This window comes from Pleurodeles waltl, chromosome 12 (genome assembly GCF_031143425.1).
Source record: "Pleurodeles waltl isolate 20211129_DDA chromosome 12, aPleWal1.hap1.20221129, whole genome shotgun sequence".
Taxonomy (NCBI): domain Eukaryota; kingdom Metazoa; phylum Chordata; class Amphibia; order Caudata; family Salamandridae; genus Pleurodeles; species Pleurodeles waltl.
In genome coordinates, this window is record NC_090451.1 from 496,521,889 (window position 1) to 496,540,781 (window position 18,893).

General features: G+C 42.0%; 1 protein-coding gene across 2 annotated transcripts in view; it reads right to left on the reverse strand.

Annotated features, from left to right (window-relative positions):
• ARL2BP (ARF like GTPase 2 binding protein) overlaps positions 1–18,893 on the reverse strand; it is a 171,222-nt gene that overhangs the window by 129,248 nt on the left and 23,081 nt on the right. For both annotated transcript variants that reach the window (XR_011199894.1, XM_069217215.1), the window contains exon 2: positions 3,102–3,171. Coding sequence is in view for 1 of the 2 variants with exons in the window: in XM_069217215.1 (XP_069073316.1) it covers positions 3,102–3,142 (41 nt within the window). In the remaining variant the exon portion in view is untranslated. The remainder of the gene's footprint in view (positions 1–3,101; positions 3,172–18,893) is intronic.

Here is an 18,893-nt window from a genome sequence, read left to right on the forward strand (position 1 = left end):
GGATACATTGTTAACACCTTCAATGAGTCCGGGATTGAGAAAAAGGTCAAACCTGGAACCCTACAATCCTGAAAGTGCATATTCCTCCTGATTCTCTTATTGTCAACACAGTGAAAAGGAGATATTAATGGGTGGTTGCACTTCAACAGACCCTCATGAAAAGGAAAGCAGGGAATGAATTAATTAGAGCAGTTCTGCCAGTCTTCACCAACTATTATCAGAGCATCATTTCTAAAGTTTTATTGGGCAGGTAAAGCCCACTTGCTTTGGGAATATATTTATTACCACATTGAATGTTTTCGGAAAAAAAGAAGAGAAGACTTTGTTATGGTTGTAAAGGAAGACGTGTTTAAATCCCCTAATTTTATTGGTGCAGTTAACAATATTGCAGACCTTCCACAATGGATTATGCCGTGGACTGTAAAAGGGAGTTAGGTTAGAATATTTAGAACAGAGGAACCTACGTTGCAAAAACGTCGGAGGCAATTTTCTGTTGCAATGGTGGTTGCAAGATAGTGATTAGCTAAGCACTTGTTGGATAAGGACGTCCCCCTCTTTCAACACAGCTATCTGCTTGCATGGATCATTATGAAATAGTGTCAGCAATATTGAAGGGGATGGGTGATAAGCTGAAAACGTACATGGAGTTTGTTCGCAGCATGGTTGGAGGAGTGCTATAAGTTTAGAGGATACAGGATGAGAGCTGTAAGGCAGGGACAGGGTTTTCATATCTAGAGGATCGAAGAGATGGTGCCATACTCAAAGGAGGTTAACAAGGAATAGTCTGTTACTGATGTATATAAGATTGATTAGATATAGATTTCTAAACTACAGTATTTCTTGTCTCATTTTTGTTGCTTTCACATAACGATAAAAAAAAATAAAGTTAAAACACCACAGTTCACAGCAGAAGATTGACTAGATGTGCAACGGCTACTGCATAGGTAATATGTATAGATGGAGTAAAAGCAAACTCTTCTAGGGTAGTCTAGGATGCAAAAAGAGAGATCAGCAGGTGGGAAATACAAGGACAATTCCAGATTTTCAGCTGAATAGCTATACACTTGCGGTCAATATGCTTACATGTAGTGAAAGCCATGTTTAGTTCTCTGCAATTATATTTGATCAGTTCATGTCCACAGGAATTCGGATTCCATTCAGCACCTGTCTGCATCTAGGATGATTATTGCGTAGGTGCAGATCTTCTCAATGCCAAACTATGCCTACTGGAAAGGGCCGAACCAAGTAGCTCTACCACAAATTTTTCTGGGCCCTGCAGCACTAGACCTTAGACACCCTGGTGTCAACCACAACAATCTAAAGATTTAGAAAGACTCTTACAGACCTCCAGCCTGCCAACAGCTACCTCACTTGACTCTTCCAGGGCCATGCTCCCATACTTGCAAAACATAACATAGAAACTAAAGGGAGCAAACATCAGGATTGTGAGAATGGGCTATAATACAAAGGACATATTTCACCAGGTCCTTTAGCTACCACCACATCCTGGCTCCAAAGGCACCAGTGTCCTAGACAAGGCTTTACAAAAATATGAAAAAGTAAATGTCTACTTTATTGCTGGTGGCTCGTGTCCTAATTGTCTTCTGAAGAAAAATGTAATGATACTGAACTTGTGATAATTAGTAGCAAGTACACACTATCTGTCGTCAATGGTTTTACTGTACTTTTCTAAGACAAGGATTGAGAAAGGTATGATAGAATTCAAATGTCACCATAAATAAAATTACCTCAATCAGGAAGAATGGAGCAAAGCAGGTAGGTTAAAAATAGGCGGGAAGGTCAGTGGGAGTGAGGTGAAGGTAATTCAGAAAAAAACTGCATAATAGTTTGAGATCTCTAAATGTCAAAGGTTGAAAAATCTTTACAGAAATGGGCACGAGAGAGCTGGGAAGAGGTGTTGCCAACCAAAACTTCAATGTTAGGTTTCAAGTGAATATATTAACAAGTAACATAGTTTAAGCTACAAACACCTAGAAAGTCATGATATGCATACTCATAGCATGTATGTTACATCTGGCACGTTACTTCAATCCAAAATTAGACTCAAATTGGTTGGCCACTTCATACTGTGAAAACATAAGCTACTTTTCCTCCTGTTGGATCACAAATTGTATGGATTCTAAAGCCTAGACATCCAGCCCTCCCAATTCACATCGTACACCTTATAGTTAAGTTTCAAAGCTTAGGTCAAGAAATAGCAATATGAGGCCATCTTAGTATGTGATTTCTTTCTTTGCACTAGCCTGCTTCAAGATTCTCTGTCTCATGGTATCACTCTACAGTGTGATATGCACTGTTGTTCCATGATCTCCAGCATTTTCCAGTAGTCGTGTCAGTTTGAATACCGGAGCATAGGCCCTCCTTTGGCTACAGAGTTAATCTGTATCATAAGGAAAGCTTCGATAACCACGTTCGGGCCTTCCATATCTATTTCCAGTGCATTCTGAAGACCTGTATTTTGGATAGGCACTTGAGGTTTTGCAAAGGGGACATTTATGTTTATAGTTAAATTGTGTAAATCGTCATACCTTTCTGGGTGATTCTTTGAAGCCACTGTCCCGGAAATGGATAACTCAGTTTCTTAGTGTTACACTTAACAACCAAAACAGAAGATGCGCAGAGCTCATATGAAGTGGCTTTTTTTCAAGCCTGCTCGGCTGCATCTCCAACAATACAGTTTCGAAAAAAGATACAGAATCACTGTCTTTGAATTAAATACCATGCTTTTAAATAAAGCATCAATCTCCTATTTCCCCCAACACATAAACAACTCCACTATTCATTGGTCATGTGATGAAAAGAATTTCAATTCATTCTCAGTAACTGATTTGGGGGGGGGGGGGATAAAAGATGGCGTCCTTAAAGATGGCGTCCTATTTGTCATAATAGATGATGCACTTAGAGATCTACTGCAGACAAATACTCCATATTATTTGCTATGCAAGGAGACATTTATTATAAACACAAGCTGTTCGAATTGGTAAAAAAACAGTATACCACGGTCAATAATATATTATGGACGAATATGATTCTGCAAATCCAACTGTTAAATCAACGAAACAGAAATGTTTTACACTTACATTGATACCGCAAAATTCTCTTCTTCAAAATTTTCCATCATTACTGGTACATTCCCCGTGTACACAAAATCTTTAAAACACAAAACAAGATCAAGTTAAATTCAAAACTTTTAACCTTGCTATAATAGCCACACTATCTTGTTTAATTTAAAATACAATAAAACAAGCGATGCAGACTTGCCTTACGATGAACGCTATTTTCAACATTTAAAATCCCCATTAGCAGAGAATGGTTACATTCAATGTTTTCGTTAGCACAAAGGAGATATAAATAGATTGATCCAGTCCCACATCACCTGCGCGACTGACAGAGAAGCAATGTGTATTGCAGACTTGGCAAAGGTGAGAAATTCAATCTCACGGTACAAATGGTTAGCAGTTTTACTCATCTGTAATGGCAAGTGTCAAAACAACAAAGCGAGGATGCAAAGAAAATATTGTTCCCTTGCAAGGCAGCGTCAATGATTAACCCTCCATGTTCCCAGCCGTACTACCACAACCTTTCCAAAGGAAGACGCCACAGCTTTCTGTCATACAAGCATCTGACATTATAAAAGCACCGTCGGTCACCTGTAAACAGAGTAAAATGCGTTCCAGTAATCCAACACCTTTGTAAACAAATACTCCAACTCTCTACTCGGTGTCCTGGAGGAGGTTGCTGCTCTTCACTTATTATGCCCACTGCTTTCTAGGAAGGACTGCTGCTATTTCCTCTGTTTTCACCTGCGTGACTGACAGAGATTTCAGCGTCGGGGCAGCCAGGCTGATCCTGGATATCCCCTGCCACAGCCACATCTCCGCCCACCTGAGAGACCTACACTGGTTCCCTGTCAACAAACACATCACACATTCAAACTCCTGACCAACGCATACAAGGCCCTCCACAACGTAGGACCTGACTACCTCACCCACCGCCTCTCCTTCCACACCCCCACCAGGCAACTCTGCTCAGCGCAAGTGGCCCTCGCTACTATCCCCAGGATCCGGAAAAACACAGCTGGAGGAAGATCCTTCTCCTACCTCACCGCGCAGACCTGGAACACAATGCATCTTCACCTCAGGCAGTCCCCATCGCTGGCTCAGTTTAGGAAGGACCTCAAGACTAGGCTCTTCGTGCCCCCTGCTGGCGCCTTGAGACCCCATGGGTGATAAACCGCACTTTATAAATGTTGCTGATTGACTGACTAACATCTTGAATACTTTGCCCTAGAGGTTTCTAGATGGTCCATAGCTTATCAGGCCGTCCTGCAAGATCACAGGTATCAGGCTGATTTCCTCTCCGTTTAGTGTTCTGCATAAACCATTCCATTCTAGAAATATTCCTATATCCTGAGGTATGCAAACCCTTCTTTCACAAGCTACCTAATTGATAGTTCAACCACAGAAGGACTTCAAGCATTTCCCCATTCATCTCTAATTGCTGGTGATGCTGGTCCACGGTAAGGGATGAAGAAGAAGCACAGGCAAACCCAACAGAATTTCATATTTTTAAAGAAGCAATGGCACTCACATTTTGATGCCCTTCAAAAGCTGCAAACAGCACTTTCTCAATGTAGACTGCAGACCTTTACTAGAGATCCCTCAAGCTACACAAAACTGCTTTCTGTCTCAGGCTGCAATACTTTAAGCTGTATATAGTGGGCCCATAGCCATACCTTGTACCCTTTTCCCACCACCACCACAGGGCAGGCATAATGTATACGCACAACAGGGGTGGAGATAGATTAGGGGCTTGATTTAGAGTTTGGCAGATGGGTTACTCAAACACATGATGAATATCGCATCTACTTTATTACAAGTGTCATGAAGTAAAATGCACTTGAAATTATTCATGAGGCAGAGTGTCTTCTGTTGAATTGTATACAACGTTCCAACTTCTTTGGATAAAATATTTTCACATTGCACTCATCCATAAATTCACATCAGCATCTACTTATATTTAAACAATTTGAGCCACAATTCCCTCTCCATTCGTCTTTTAATATACCCCTCACTTGAAACACCAATGTAATATAGCACAATATACCTCACCTGATAACCTCACTATACATTCCCCCGGTTCACTACGTGCTACACTGTTCAGGTGACCACATCACGATTCAGCAACTGACATGACTGCACCACTAAACCCCCTCAGTCAGGCAAGTGACCAGTCTTACGCTGCTTGATTGGGTCTCCTTTGTGGGTCCCAAAAAATATAAGTTCCCGTGGGTCACACTGACCCAAAATATGAGTGCCAGTGGCCCTACTGGCTCAAATTAAGCACTGTTCAAACCCTCACCTCACAGGCTCTCAGACTGTGAGTTCTAAACTGCTCCATTGCCTGCAGTCTGATCCAATTCGGAGAGTGGATTAAGTACCCATATGAAGACCAAGCTTGAAGGCTGCTGCAGGACTAAATTAAGGTTCAGTAGCTGTTGAGTTCCTCTTTTGTGTGGCACACCTGTGTGAGTTGTACAGTACTGGGAATACGTTGAAGCATTCGAACACTCAAAGGGCCACCAGAATGTGTTGTGGATGAAGCAATGGTGTTGGGGGGTCTTAGTCTGTGTATAGACTTATGCACCCTGAGGCTTCCAATGATAGGCTTCAAAAGCAATCCTTAAGAAAAAGTCCTGATAGCAGCTCAGGAGGGTATGTGCACAGCCAAATAAGTAAAAACAATGCTGCATGGGAACAGTGGTCCAAACCACACGTGTCGACTTGAGTGCAGTGGTATTTGCAGTGAAGGGACCAGCTGGCATGGAGAAAAAAAAGCTACTGTGCACAAGGATGGGGCGGAGGTTCAAGAGGGAGACCAAGGTGGAAAGGCTGCAGTAACAGGCCATAAAGGTGAAAGATGGAGGGGAACGAGCAATGGAACTCAGATAGAGGACGAGCAACAGTTAATTGAAGTTCTGCCAGTGCACCGGGTGGTTGGAAAGGCTCAGAGCACTGCTGTCCCCTTAAAAGGTGAGGACAAAGCAAGCCACGATCCTCCTTTGAAATAAGCGTGCTCATCTTGGCAATACTAAACGCAGAGTTAACTGTAGTGCGACTCGTGTGCGATTTGTGTTTTTTCTGTGTGAACCAGTAAGGCCGTAAGGGTAACACATGCGACTTGCGTGCAATTTGCGTTTCTTTCTTTGTGAATCAGTAAGGCGGTAAGGGTAATGCATGCAACTTGTGTGCGATATGTGTTTTTCTTTGTGAATCAGTAAGCTCGTAAGGGTCATACATGCAAGCTGGTTTTATTGAAGTTTTGGTTTGTTGAGTGACTGAAGGCAACCACATGCGGTAGAATGAAGTGTGGCCACAGTGTGATGTTGTTGTGGTGTGTGTGTGTGTGTGTATATATATATATATATATATATATATAAAAATATATAAAAATATGCAAATTGTTTTTTTAATATACATTGCATGTGGTGGAAAACTGAACTGTAATGTGCTCCATAAGACTAGGTAGATAGAACTAAAAAATGAAAACCTATTGTAAAAACGGTACAGTAGAAAAAGTAGGCAACGTTATTTCCCCACCAGAAAGGTCATGTGTGTCCACTTTAAACTTACAGAAACCTGGTAGCAGAAAAGGTAAAAGATTAAGAACGCTTGAACATGGAGACCCCCTTACAACATATGCAGAAGGTATTCCCCAGTGACAGGAAGAAATTACACAAGTATAACCAGGAGTGGTTTAAAGCCACCCAAAAGCATATGTATCCTTGGCCAAAAGAAGGAACGTTCAATGATAGATCAATTGAGCATGTTGTCATTCACATTTGAAGTAAATATGCAGGAGCCAAATTAAAGAAAAGAGACGCCAACAGGGCGTTATGGAAATTATTTTGTGAAAATTCAAAAGATTCCTCACAACAAGAGACATCGAGTATCCCTTCTGTTCCCCCCACCTCCATACAACCTTACAAGCACTACACCCACAGTGCCCAGCATCTACCCGTTAGTGCAGCTGCATAAGCCGCAATAGGATTTGAAAACCTTGAAACTGAAACCCCTCCACGCTCCCATAAAGCAACCCCGAAGGTAACCCCGCAAATACCAATACCAAAACCAAAGAGGGCAAGCACTCCTAGACAGCAAACCAGGATAGGGCATCCACAATTTTCAGGGCAATAAGAGGCACAGTTCGTACTGCATCTAGACCCTAACTTTCCCAAGAGGAGAAAAGCAAAGAGCAGAATTTGGGGATAGAGGTGACCAATCGCATATTTAATCAGTAACGTCACAGTTGCTTCAGAAAGGGTACACTTCAGGTAGGATACTTAGGAGACAAACATCCACCACACTATGAAGGGATGCAGGGAATGTAGGGTGGAGAGACCATGTGCCTAGGGTTGTAGAGACGGCGGGGCAGTTTACATCCCAAGGAAGGAAACAGGTACAATGAAGGACTGAAAGTAGTCTGACACCCTGGCAAAAGGAAATTGAGGGCTTAGTAGTCTCACTAGAGAGTGTGCAGGACTGGCTATCACGCAGTAAAGACAGGAGAGCAAGAAGTGAAGTAAGGAGAGAAGGAGATCACAATGACTGTACAGAGCAAACGCAGATGAGTCTTGGGAAATAAGCAGACAGGATACAATCCATAAGCATGGATGAACTCCTCCAACCCCATATTTACGGCCTCGAAGAAAGACCACTCATTGATCTAGATTGTACCAGGAGCACATGGAGACTGACTAACCCAATTGATACAAGGGGAAGAAAACGAGATGCGCTCCTAGAAGTAGCAAAAGAACTTGAGCAGCAAAAATTTCAAAGCACCCATGGCCAGCTGGGCCCCAGAATGCGATCACGTGAGGTGAAGTGAGCATTTTGGCTCCAAAGATGAACCCCTGGCCAGAAGAGGGGTCCTTTGACCCACACGATATGGCAAATGCTGAAGACTGCATTCTGTAAGGTGAGGGTGATCCCAATTGGGACTACCCTTACATGAGGAAATGTTTGCGTATATGGCAGCAATATGCCAGACAGCATCATCCCCAGTGTGCCCCCAACCCCTTTACATCAGATGCCCCTGACACGTAAGGGCCCTGGGGCACCACATTATGTTCCTTGGCCACAAATGAACAAGGAGAACCTCAGAAAACAGTTGCCACTCCTCACAGAGGGAGAAGGAAAATGGATCAAACCATTTGCGAAGTAAACTGCAAGCGTCACCCTGGGATGTAAAAAGCCTGCTTAGCTCCCCCATAGGGGACGAAACAGACACAGAATTTCAAAAGGCTGGAGTTAGAAATGTGACCCTCACTGAGACCAGGTGTGATGGATCACCATTTAACCTGGTTAGATCTGTAGTATAAGACAAGCTGAGGAAAATGTACCCCAAAATACCAGACATCGGATCACTCATGAGTCTATGCAACAGAAAGAGGATCCTGGGCAATGCATAAATAAGATGAAAGAAAAGTGGGCCAAGGGAGCGGGTCAGGGCTTTGAAGTAACAGGAGGTAATGCTGTGCTGTTCTATAACATAGTTAAGAAGGGATTACCTTCTAAGATACAGGGCAGCTTAGATAACATAGTGGCACTGGAAGCCAAGCCCTGGGCTGTAATTCAAGCACACATCATCCATTTTTGCAGAAGAAGCAGGAAAAGGAGAAAGTTAACAGGAAGTAGCAGAGAAAGCTGCAGCCAAGTTGGTGCAGCAGAAGTAAGCGAGGAAGGAAGCAATGGAAGGTGCTGTAGTTACAGCAGCTACTCAGATGAGTGAAATACCTGCGAGAATGGTCCCAGGGTCACCCAGCGACAGTACCCGCAGCAGCAGGACGATATCAGGAAACAAGGAAATAGTAGAGGGGGGCAAGGAGGGAGAGGTAGGATGGGTCCTCCAAGAAGTGATCAGGCATGTTATTATTGTCAGAAGTAGAGACTGTAATGTGAGGAGATGGGATGAGCAAAATGGAAGAATGAGCAATTATGGTCCATCTGGAAATATGACTGTTATACTGTTCTCATCAGCTACAACAGAATTCACAGATCACATGAATATTCCAGACACTCTCACAAATTGTGCAGTCACCAGGAATACCACAAGTGCAACAAGGACTGCCTCAGCAGAGCTATTAAGTAGCCTCCACAGAAATCCCACTCCAACCTGGACAAGGAGGGGTGGCGGTGAGGGGGGAATCCTTTCCAGATGAACCCTGTGGGAGGATACACACAATGAGGATGCCCGCAGAGGATTTCTGTGTGTATAGTCTTCTCAGTGACACACAGGCCAGAAGAGGAACCCACTGTGACTGTGTCCACTAACGACAAGAAATATACATTCCTCAGATACAGGAGCAACAAAATTCTGTATTGAAGAGGGAGGACTTCCAATTTCCAACAGATCCATAGACACACAGGGATGTCCTGGGGAAATTACAGGGGCTTCTTTTACCAACCCAGTGGAAATGGAAGTACGTGGGAGACATATTGACAGCTGATTACTGTTCTCCCCTGCTACCCCAGCGAATCTGCTAGGCAGAGACTTGATGGCAAAATTGAATATGACCTTTCATTTTAAGCAAGATGGTACGACGACTTGCTCCACACCTGTAGTTCTACCCTCGTGTAGTGAAAATAAGTATGTTTGACCACTGACTGTGTTTCACCACTGTGCATATAAGTTGTTCAATGTTCACCAGTAGCACATTACATTTTGTAGTCGGTTCAGCTGCCTATTGGCTTTAACGTGGCATTAGACATTTTGTATTCAGTTTAGCTGCCTATTGGCTTTAACGTGGCATTAGACATTTTGTATTCAGTTTAGCTGCCTATTGGCTTTAACGTGGCGTTAGACATTGCAGTTGAGACATTGCAGATGAGCTGTGTTTTTCCACATGGTAAACCAAGCTGTGCTTTTCGTAGATTCTCTCACCGAACACTAATCATGATAAGGAAGAGCATATTTTGTGTTTTTCTCTAGTCAGTCTTGGGAAGAACAGGCCTTGAAGACTTGGCTAACCTTCGACGCTTGTTTCTTCTAACTCTGACCTACAGTAGCCAGCATGTTTTGACTATTAGAGGAAAGGGCTTGTCAGCAGGCTTTTTTTCATTATTTTTTAATTTTTCATTATTTCAAGGTGTCCCTGGGCAGCAGCGAGGGGACTTTTCCAAGACTTCAGTCAGGAGCGGACGTCAGCTGCCTGACCTGCCTGTACGGATGGAAAATCTCTTTCTCGCAGTTGAACAGGAGTCTTCAACTTGCAGGTATGAGAAAGATGACGAGCAGTGATAGGCCCTATGGTGATGAATTTTTACTTTTATTCTTTGCTTTGAAGTTATGCTATAATATAATCACATATATTTGCTGTGTGCATTGCAACTGAGAATCAGTTTAAAATATTTTCCTTTCATTGCTGTGACTACTTTTAAGCGTGTGCCTCCAACCTACTAATCTCCTCTCTCAGGAACCTCATGGTGAAGTAATGATAAATGTCTTCTTTAAACTAAGAAGTGAATTCCAGAGATTGTTTTCAGCTTGGTCATTAGTGAAACCAAAACACCTCCAGAGTCATGGTACTAATGGTAGACTCCTCCAGCAGAGACCAGACTAGAGAACGGCCCGCTGATGTGGAGACATTTACTGCAGCAGTACACACTATTACAGCAGAGACACCAGAGCTATTGAGGAGGAGGTTCAGTTGCCCAAATAAATACTTTTTAGGCAGCAAAGACAGGATTCTGGATTATCAGAAGCAGAGGTAATATTGCAGTTAGAGGCTTTGGAACTCAGCAACCATAATGGGGCTTTTTGGGAATGTGTCATCTTCCTTGGGACAAGAAAGATGATTAGGAGATACTGGACGACAAGCTATTTGAGGATAGCCCCTAGAAAAGGATTATACTTTTTCCCGGATGATATACCACTACGAACTGTGTTAGAAGTCAGAACACCCACTCCAAGGAGAGCTTTGGACTCAGGAGAAGCCGATCTTTCACAGGTGCAAGACGTCCTAGAAAGGGCGAAGGGCACTCACGATGTCGGCTTCATCCGCACTCCCACACCATTTCAGATTACGTTGAAGAAAGGTGCCATTTTACCCAGAGTAAAACAATAGGGGATGCAGAGGAGAACATCACCCCTACTATCCAGGAGTTACTAGAACAAGGAGTAATTTACCCTGGAGTGTCACCTTGTAACACCCATATACACTCGGCTTAGAAAGCCAAGGGCAATATTTGGCGCATGATTCAAGACCTGCCCCTAGTGAGCAATATTGTGTTACCTGAATTCCCAATTGTTCCCAATTGTTTTGGACCCCTCCATCATCCTCACAAACATTCCTCAGGATGCCAGGTACTTGTATTTGTACTCTTGTTTGCCCCAAGGATATTGCGAATCCCTCAGCGTGTTTAACACGAAGGACGAGATATCAAATGCTCCTGTCCTGGAAACTCCAGATTACACCAAGGAGTTCTAACTATACAGCAAATGTAACAACCACTGTACATTTCAGTATCATGAGATGGAGTAGGCGAGGGTTCCTTATATCAGATAGGAGTCCTACGATGCATAGAGAACTCTTAGAAGCCCTAATAGAGGTTCTGGCGCTACCCGGGGCAGTGTCAGTTGTGAAATGTGCAGCACACATAAACGGACAGGATTCCGTGTCCCGGGAAAACACGCTGGCGAATCAGGCAGCTAAGGATGCAGCCAGACATACACCCTCAAAAGGTACCATCAGACCTGCAATCTGCCCCTGTCCTGGTGGCTCTGACTGCCCCACCTGTGGAGGCTGAAGCAAAGACTACCATAGACAAGGACAAACCCCCTACACTGAGTCAGCAAGGTTACACCTGAGGGAACTATAGCATCATCACAAGAAAAACAGCTATGGGGAAATAGAGGGTCCGGTCAGTCTAGGAGTGGCTTATTGTATCGACAGCTGTCTATGGGAAAGCCAGTTATGCCACAGGCTTTGCTTGCTGTCGCTCTGGATCAGATTCATTTACAGCTCACACTTCCAGGGACCATTTGGCAACCCAAATCCAGCAAGACTGGTCTGTCCCCAATTTGCACGACACAATAACCATGTATCTACATAGCTGCACGATTTGTCAGCAGTATTCCCCTAATCCCACTCTAAAAGTGGTAAGCTCCACCATTCCACAACTCCAAGGTCTTTTTAAGGGCCTTAATTTGGACTTTGTGGATATGATTGACTGGACCAGTAACTACAGGTATCTCATAGTGGTGGTCTGCCCATTCTCTAGATGGACTGAGGCAGGACCATGCGTCCATTGTGAAGCCAAATTCCCAGTTTGGGAAGTGATACCCTGATGGGGGATCCCAGAAGCCATAAGATCCGACAATGTTACTCATTTGTGTAACACAATATTTGAACACATATCAGCACTATAAGGGGTAAAGCACAAATTGCGCCTGAATGCCTCTTGAAGAGTAAAATCATCAAGTTGTACGCCACCCTAAATAAAAAGTAGCTACACTGCTTGCCAATAGCACTGTTCTCCCTAAGGAATACACCGAGCTCAGACCATCACCTGACTCCTCACCTAATAGTGACAGAAAGATCCATCAATGTCCTAGGCCCTGCCATTAGAAATAAAATTCAGGAAGAAAGTTCGTCCAAAGCACTGAGTGATGAAATGCATATGTTTTTGTGCAAATTAATAAAATGTGCAAAGTTCATTTTCAAACACGTAGCCAAATGAAAAGTGTGTCAATGCTGAGGTCAACCTCCCAGAAGTTAAAATAGGAGATCAAGTGCTCATTCAGAACTTTATTCGCAAATGGAAGAGAAATGTTTTGAGGATCCTTACACAGTCAGCATGGTTACACCAACAGCTCTCAAAGTGGATGGTAGGAAACCTTGGATCCATCAAAGTCCTGTGCGTCTTAACCCAGCTACTCGTCAAAAATAATGGACAGTTCAAATGAAACAATAGGTGGTGACAAAGATTGTCACCCTGAAAGAGCCCTCCTTCAACTATATTTTTGGACCATCTTTTAAATGGACAATACCAAAGATATGTATTTTTGTTCTTATATTTCTCTTTTATCTCTTAAATCTATCATTTTTCTCTTTGCCAGCACAGTACACCCAAATTCTAATATCTTTCTTATCCAAACAGAGCTCTCTAGTAACAATGTGACCCCTAACATTCATGCTAAGTGGTAAGACAATATGTTGTATCAGCACATGTCAGAAATAGGTGCTGAAGCCACATGTGAGTCATGCTTTGTGTGCTCCTTGATTTCCCACGCTACTGGTTCAGACCAACTCCACTCCACGAAGGAACTACCACCAGACATAGCTTGCTGCCTATTACACTGTACTAAAATAAAAACCTAAATGCAACTGACGTATGTCAGAGTAGTACGCTTTCTAGTTAATGCCACAGAATACAACACATTGCCAGAAGTACTATACATCCTTAAAGACAGACAAGAGATAAGAAAATAAATCACCCATGAGAAAAACAGGGTGCCCCACCACCGTAGACTTGTCCCAGATGGTCCTAGATCTAGGTTTCCTAGGGGTAACTTGCCCTCCAACCAAGTGTAACAGCTATCTTGCAAACCCCTTGCCTCCAGATTGTGTTCGCAGGCCAGGGCTCAGACTCAGAGGATCAGTCTTTGCTCATAATCCGTGGGCATTCCTGTAGGGCCAGGTCTTTGTGGGATAACACTGACGTTAGTCAGGATGCCTTAAGAAAATGTACCCCCATCTGGGATCAAAAAAATTCCGAGCTACACTTGGGTAGACAGCATTAGAAATCATCAGACTGTAATGAAACTAACCTCTGTTTCCTTATGTTTCAGGAGAAACAGGACCGTGGAAGTAGGATGGAATGTTGGTTGCAAGGTCACAGTCTTCTGTGCTGGCATGCAGGTGGGCAACTCCAGCCTTATGGACTTCTGGCAATGTGGAGAACTACTGTATGCACACTTACCACCTAACTGCGGAGGACTTTTTTCCATGGTAACTTTGCATGATCCAGTTTTAGTGATACCCGGAATAAACATATCCGCTTTGCATAAGCACCCCATGAGCCATCTAAAAACCTTATTACATCAGAGCCGAAAGAAGGTAACTGCAGAATACTAAGGCAGAAGCACCTGGAATTACATCCGTCAAGAACACCTCTTGTTCAATGATGCTGAGCTTCTCTTTGGGAGCATCTTGCCATTTGTCAAAGCTAAGTCAACCGCTTATTGGCTCCAGATCACAAGGTGGTAACTCCTAAAGGTTATTAACACCACAAAGGGGGGATTCAACGTCACAAAAGTTAAACTGCGTGCCCTAAGGATAATGATGCTGCAACGCTGTTATGTACTGGACTCATGACGGCCATGCAAGGGGGTGTTTGTAAGAAGATAGGTACCATGTGCTGCACATATATTTCAGCAAATGATGCAGTGAATGGGACTTTGTCAGAAGCAATATGGACACTGTATAATCTAAAGACTAATATGATAGATTAAGGAGGTGCCCCAGATAGTTGGTTTAGTGGTTTTCAGCACTACCATCCTGGATGTTGGGACTCTTGTGGGCTCTGTTAGCAATGGCTGTGATCTTGCTACTAATATACGGTGTATTACAGTCAGGATTAGCATGTGTTAGGAAACTAGACACTAAGGGCCTGATTACAACTTTGGAGGAGGTGGTAATCCGTCCCAAAAGTGACGGATATACCGCCAGCCGTATTACGAGTTCCATAGGATATAATGGACTCGTAATACGGCTGGTGGTATATCCGTCACTTTTGGAACGGATTAACAACTTCCTCCAAAGTTGTAATCAGGCCTCAAGGCGGGAGGGTTGTTTTCAATTAGTACACAAGCACAAGTAGTAGATCCTCATGGCAATATGTATCACTTAGTACCAATGCTAGACCAAGATTTAGATAAGGTAGTTGAAATATCAACTAGAGGGGAGAATGTTGTAGGAAATGTGAAAAATAAATGCATTAACGCAAATATGAAATGTGAAAACATCGAGCAACATCAAGCATCAATTGAGGCTACACTGCTGTTCACAATCAAAAAAAAGTTTAGGCTAAACTCTCACAATGACACAAGCATTATGAAAGATTTATTTAAGGATTTAGTGGAGTAAAAAAATTGGAAATGGGTAATCTGTTAAAGGCCAACCCATGTCTGACCAAACTTCAGGTATTTACAACATTAGCACACAAGTCCCTGGCACGCTCCATGCCCACAGGTTGCAAACTGATTAGATACTGGGCACATAAATGAATTAGCCCATAGTACACAGATGTGTGGTTTACAATGGGTACAAGGAAGAAACCAAATTCCAAACACTCTGGAGTCTCGGACTCACAATGCTGTGAGCACACACTTCAAATAAATAACATTTACAAAAGAGCATGTATACATCCACATTTCAAATAATGCTCGGTGATAAACCTTTGTTGAATATATAATAAAGAGCGAGTAAATGCTTAACATAGGAATTCGGGGTTATAGAGTTGTTCTGTAAACTTGCAAGTTATCAACTATTAATCATGTGTAACAAAGTATTGTACTGATTTGAATATAAGAGCCTATCTGTGAACAGGCATTTGAGGCAACCCGTAGAGGCAGGTCATGCAGCGCTGAGGTGCAGTCCACAGTGTTTTACTCCCTACTGCGACAGCTAGTACATATGGTCTTTGGAACTACCAAGAAGAGTCTGCGTGGTCATTTCTGAGTCAAGAGAGAGTGTTCTTTCACCCTGCAACAAAGCCAATAGACAGGGGAAAGGCCAAAGGCTTGGAAGGAACCAACAAAGAGATAGCTAAAATAATCCCTCTTGCTTTGCAATGCAAAAACGCCATTGGAGGCAAAATAATACATACAACAACCAACAGTATTAGGTTAGAGAAATATGCCTCTGGGCTGAGCTACATTTGATTGACAGAGTCACAAGTTAATGGCTGAAAGAAACTTGTTAAAAACAATCTACTAGTACAGACCCAAAGCCAACAATATATGTATTGGTAATAATATGTCCATTTACCAGCTGTGCTGTTCAGGCAAATACACAGAGAACCCTTTTGCTGAACAGTCTGCATTAGTTAAGCTGCATCTTAAAAGAAAAATCTTAAAACAGAACATGAAGTTTTTGTTGAAAGTGGTGAACTCAAATGGCCTACAAAGCAATATATCACATGGTGAATTTTTCTGACAAAATTCCAGCATTTTTGCTGTACTTTAAAAATAAACGTTGCCAATGGATTTTAATGTTGACAAGTCTGTTCCACTAAAACACAAGTTCTTTTAGAATGGGTTTGTTGGCCCAAACATATTAAGATAATTTTATGCAACACTAATGAGCAGATTAACAAACTTATATATGGTGCCATGATGAATTTGCTGAAGCGATTTTATTCTAGGAGACATATCTCAAGTGGAATAGCCCAAAACTCTCCATTCCAAAAAGATATGTGTATTTGGCATTTGCAGGAGCCTCAGTAAGAGGAGTGGTAAATTAGCTGCCAAACACTATCAATTGGGATGTGAGGGATGTAATCAAGGATGAATAATGGAGATGGATATGGATCAAGGTGTTAGCCATAGGTTTTGTCTTGAATCTTGTGAACTATTATGGCTGATGAGGTGGAGCTGCTGAACACCTTCATAACCTAGTAGCGGGCATGGAAGGGCTCTTTATTTGGGGAGGCAATTTTAATTTCATACAGGATCTAAAACTAGACACTTCCAATAGAGGTAAAAAACAGTTAAAATCCAAACCTACAAGAATGATACCAGCTATTAAACAAGATTTTGCACTGACGTACCCTTGGTGAACAGATTCTCCAGACCTGACGCAGTTCACTTGCTTTTCAAGCCAATTTAATACCTCTTCATGCCCACTTTTTTTCTTCATAACGCATTCTATTAAGTGGGGAGCTGTAGCCATTGAGGCAAACCCCTTCTCCGATCATTTGATAGTCTCACTTCAATTTGTATTGGAGGCTTCGCAAAGAGAAAGACCCAGGTGGCAATTTGATAAATCTTTATTGTCTGACCAACCTTGGTTAGATGCTAAAAGATTCTTTATAAAACATTTATTTGAGATCAACCATGAATCAGCGTTGGATTTTGTAGTTTGGGAGGTCTTCAAAGCCAGTTTTCAGGGCCAAATGATAGCTTACCAGGCTAACATAAATAAAACATGAATTTGTAGAGTATGAGCATTGCAACCTGTGGCCGATCTAGACACAAAAGCTTATATGGTTTCAGGGGACAGAGGTCACCAAAAGAAACAGCTCAATAAGACAAAGCAGGATCTTAAATACATTTTTCTGCTCGAAGACACTGGCACCCATAGAGCATACCCGCAGAAAATGTATGAAGAAAGTCAACAAATAGGAAAATGTCTTGCATGGTCTACTTGGTTGAAGAAAAATAAATAGGGTATTATAGCAATTTAGAATCTTGATACACGTCTATTAACAGAAGAGGAACCTGTATGAGTAGGCAGATTCAGGTTCCAATATCAAGGCTGGATCAGGATTTTAGTTCACTATCCTTACCCCAAGTAACAAGGTCACAAAAAGACGCATTATTAGATAAAATCGTCATCAGGGATGTATCTAAAGCACTTAAAGACACGCCGAATGCAAAAGCCTGCGATAATGATGGCATTTGCACCGAGGTACACAATATCTTTGCAAAACGCTGTTCCCTTTCTTAACTGAATAATGTATTCAAATCAGGAGGGAAAGAATATCAACAAGTCATTTAAAGAGACCATTATAGTCAGTTTCCCTAAGAAAGATAAATTATCTATGGATGTTATTTCCTCTAGACCAATTAAGTCTCTTGAATTCATACTATAAATTATTTACCTAAATATGGACTTCACAAAGTATTATTCCCTTAGCAAAAACTGATACACAAGGACCAGAATGGTTTTCTACTAAATAGAAAAAACATTTCAAACAACATTTTCTGATTCAAGGTACAATTTTGCTGATAAGCAGTCATTTTAATGATGGATGCTGAGAAGGCTTTCAACCTGGTGAATTGGGAGGCCCTATTTTGTATTTTGGCCACATTCAGCTTTCCTGCTCAATTTCTTTAAATACTTAAAAATCTTTATGAAAAGGCTGAAGTTACAGTTATTTTTGGCTCAAAGGAAGCTTTCCTCATGCAAACTCACTGGGGTACCATTCAGGACTGCCCAATGTCCCCAATTCTCTTTTTTCAGACAGACTGGCGGGGAGAATGTGCTATAAGGAATCAATTGTTACACAGTTAGAAAGGATGTCAGAAATTAAACTCTTTACTGATGACATCATCTGTTATCTAAAAGCTCACAGGACCAACATTCAATCGGTGATAAATTAAATATTGGATTATGCAGGGGTAGGGACTAAAACGTGAACCAGGCAAGAACAGACATGCTGTTATTTAATGCAACACTCGCGGATCTTCTGCAAGATCTGAGGAATCAGACAGCACACCAGTGCCCTATTAGTTATTTAGGCATTTACATTATGAACAATTATTTGAATTAAATTACAGGCTCATGCTCATTAAGGTCAAAACTTTATTGGATAGATGGTCTGTACTTCCTTCATACTCGACCGGCCGAGCGGCCTTAATTAAAATGAATGTTTTACCACTATTTTTATTTCTTTTATCCAAACTCCCTTACAAGATTAATTCATCATACTTCAAAGAATGAGATCAGCTTAATAAAAAGTTTATACGAATCATGAACACTCAAGGGATACGTTTTCAATATTACAATTAGATAGATTTCAAGGAGGTCTTGCATTACCCCATTGTCAGGCTTTTTACCAGGCTGTTCTGTTGTACAATATGGTATG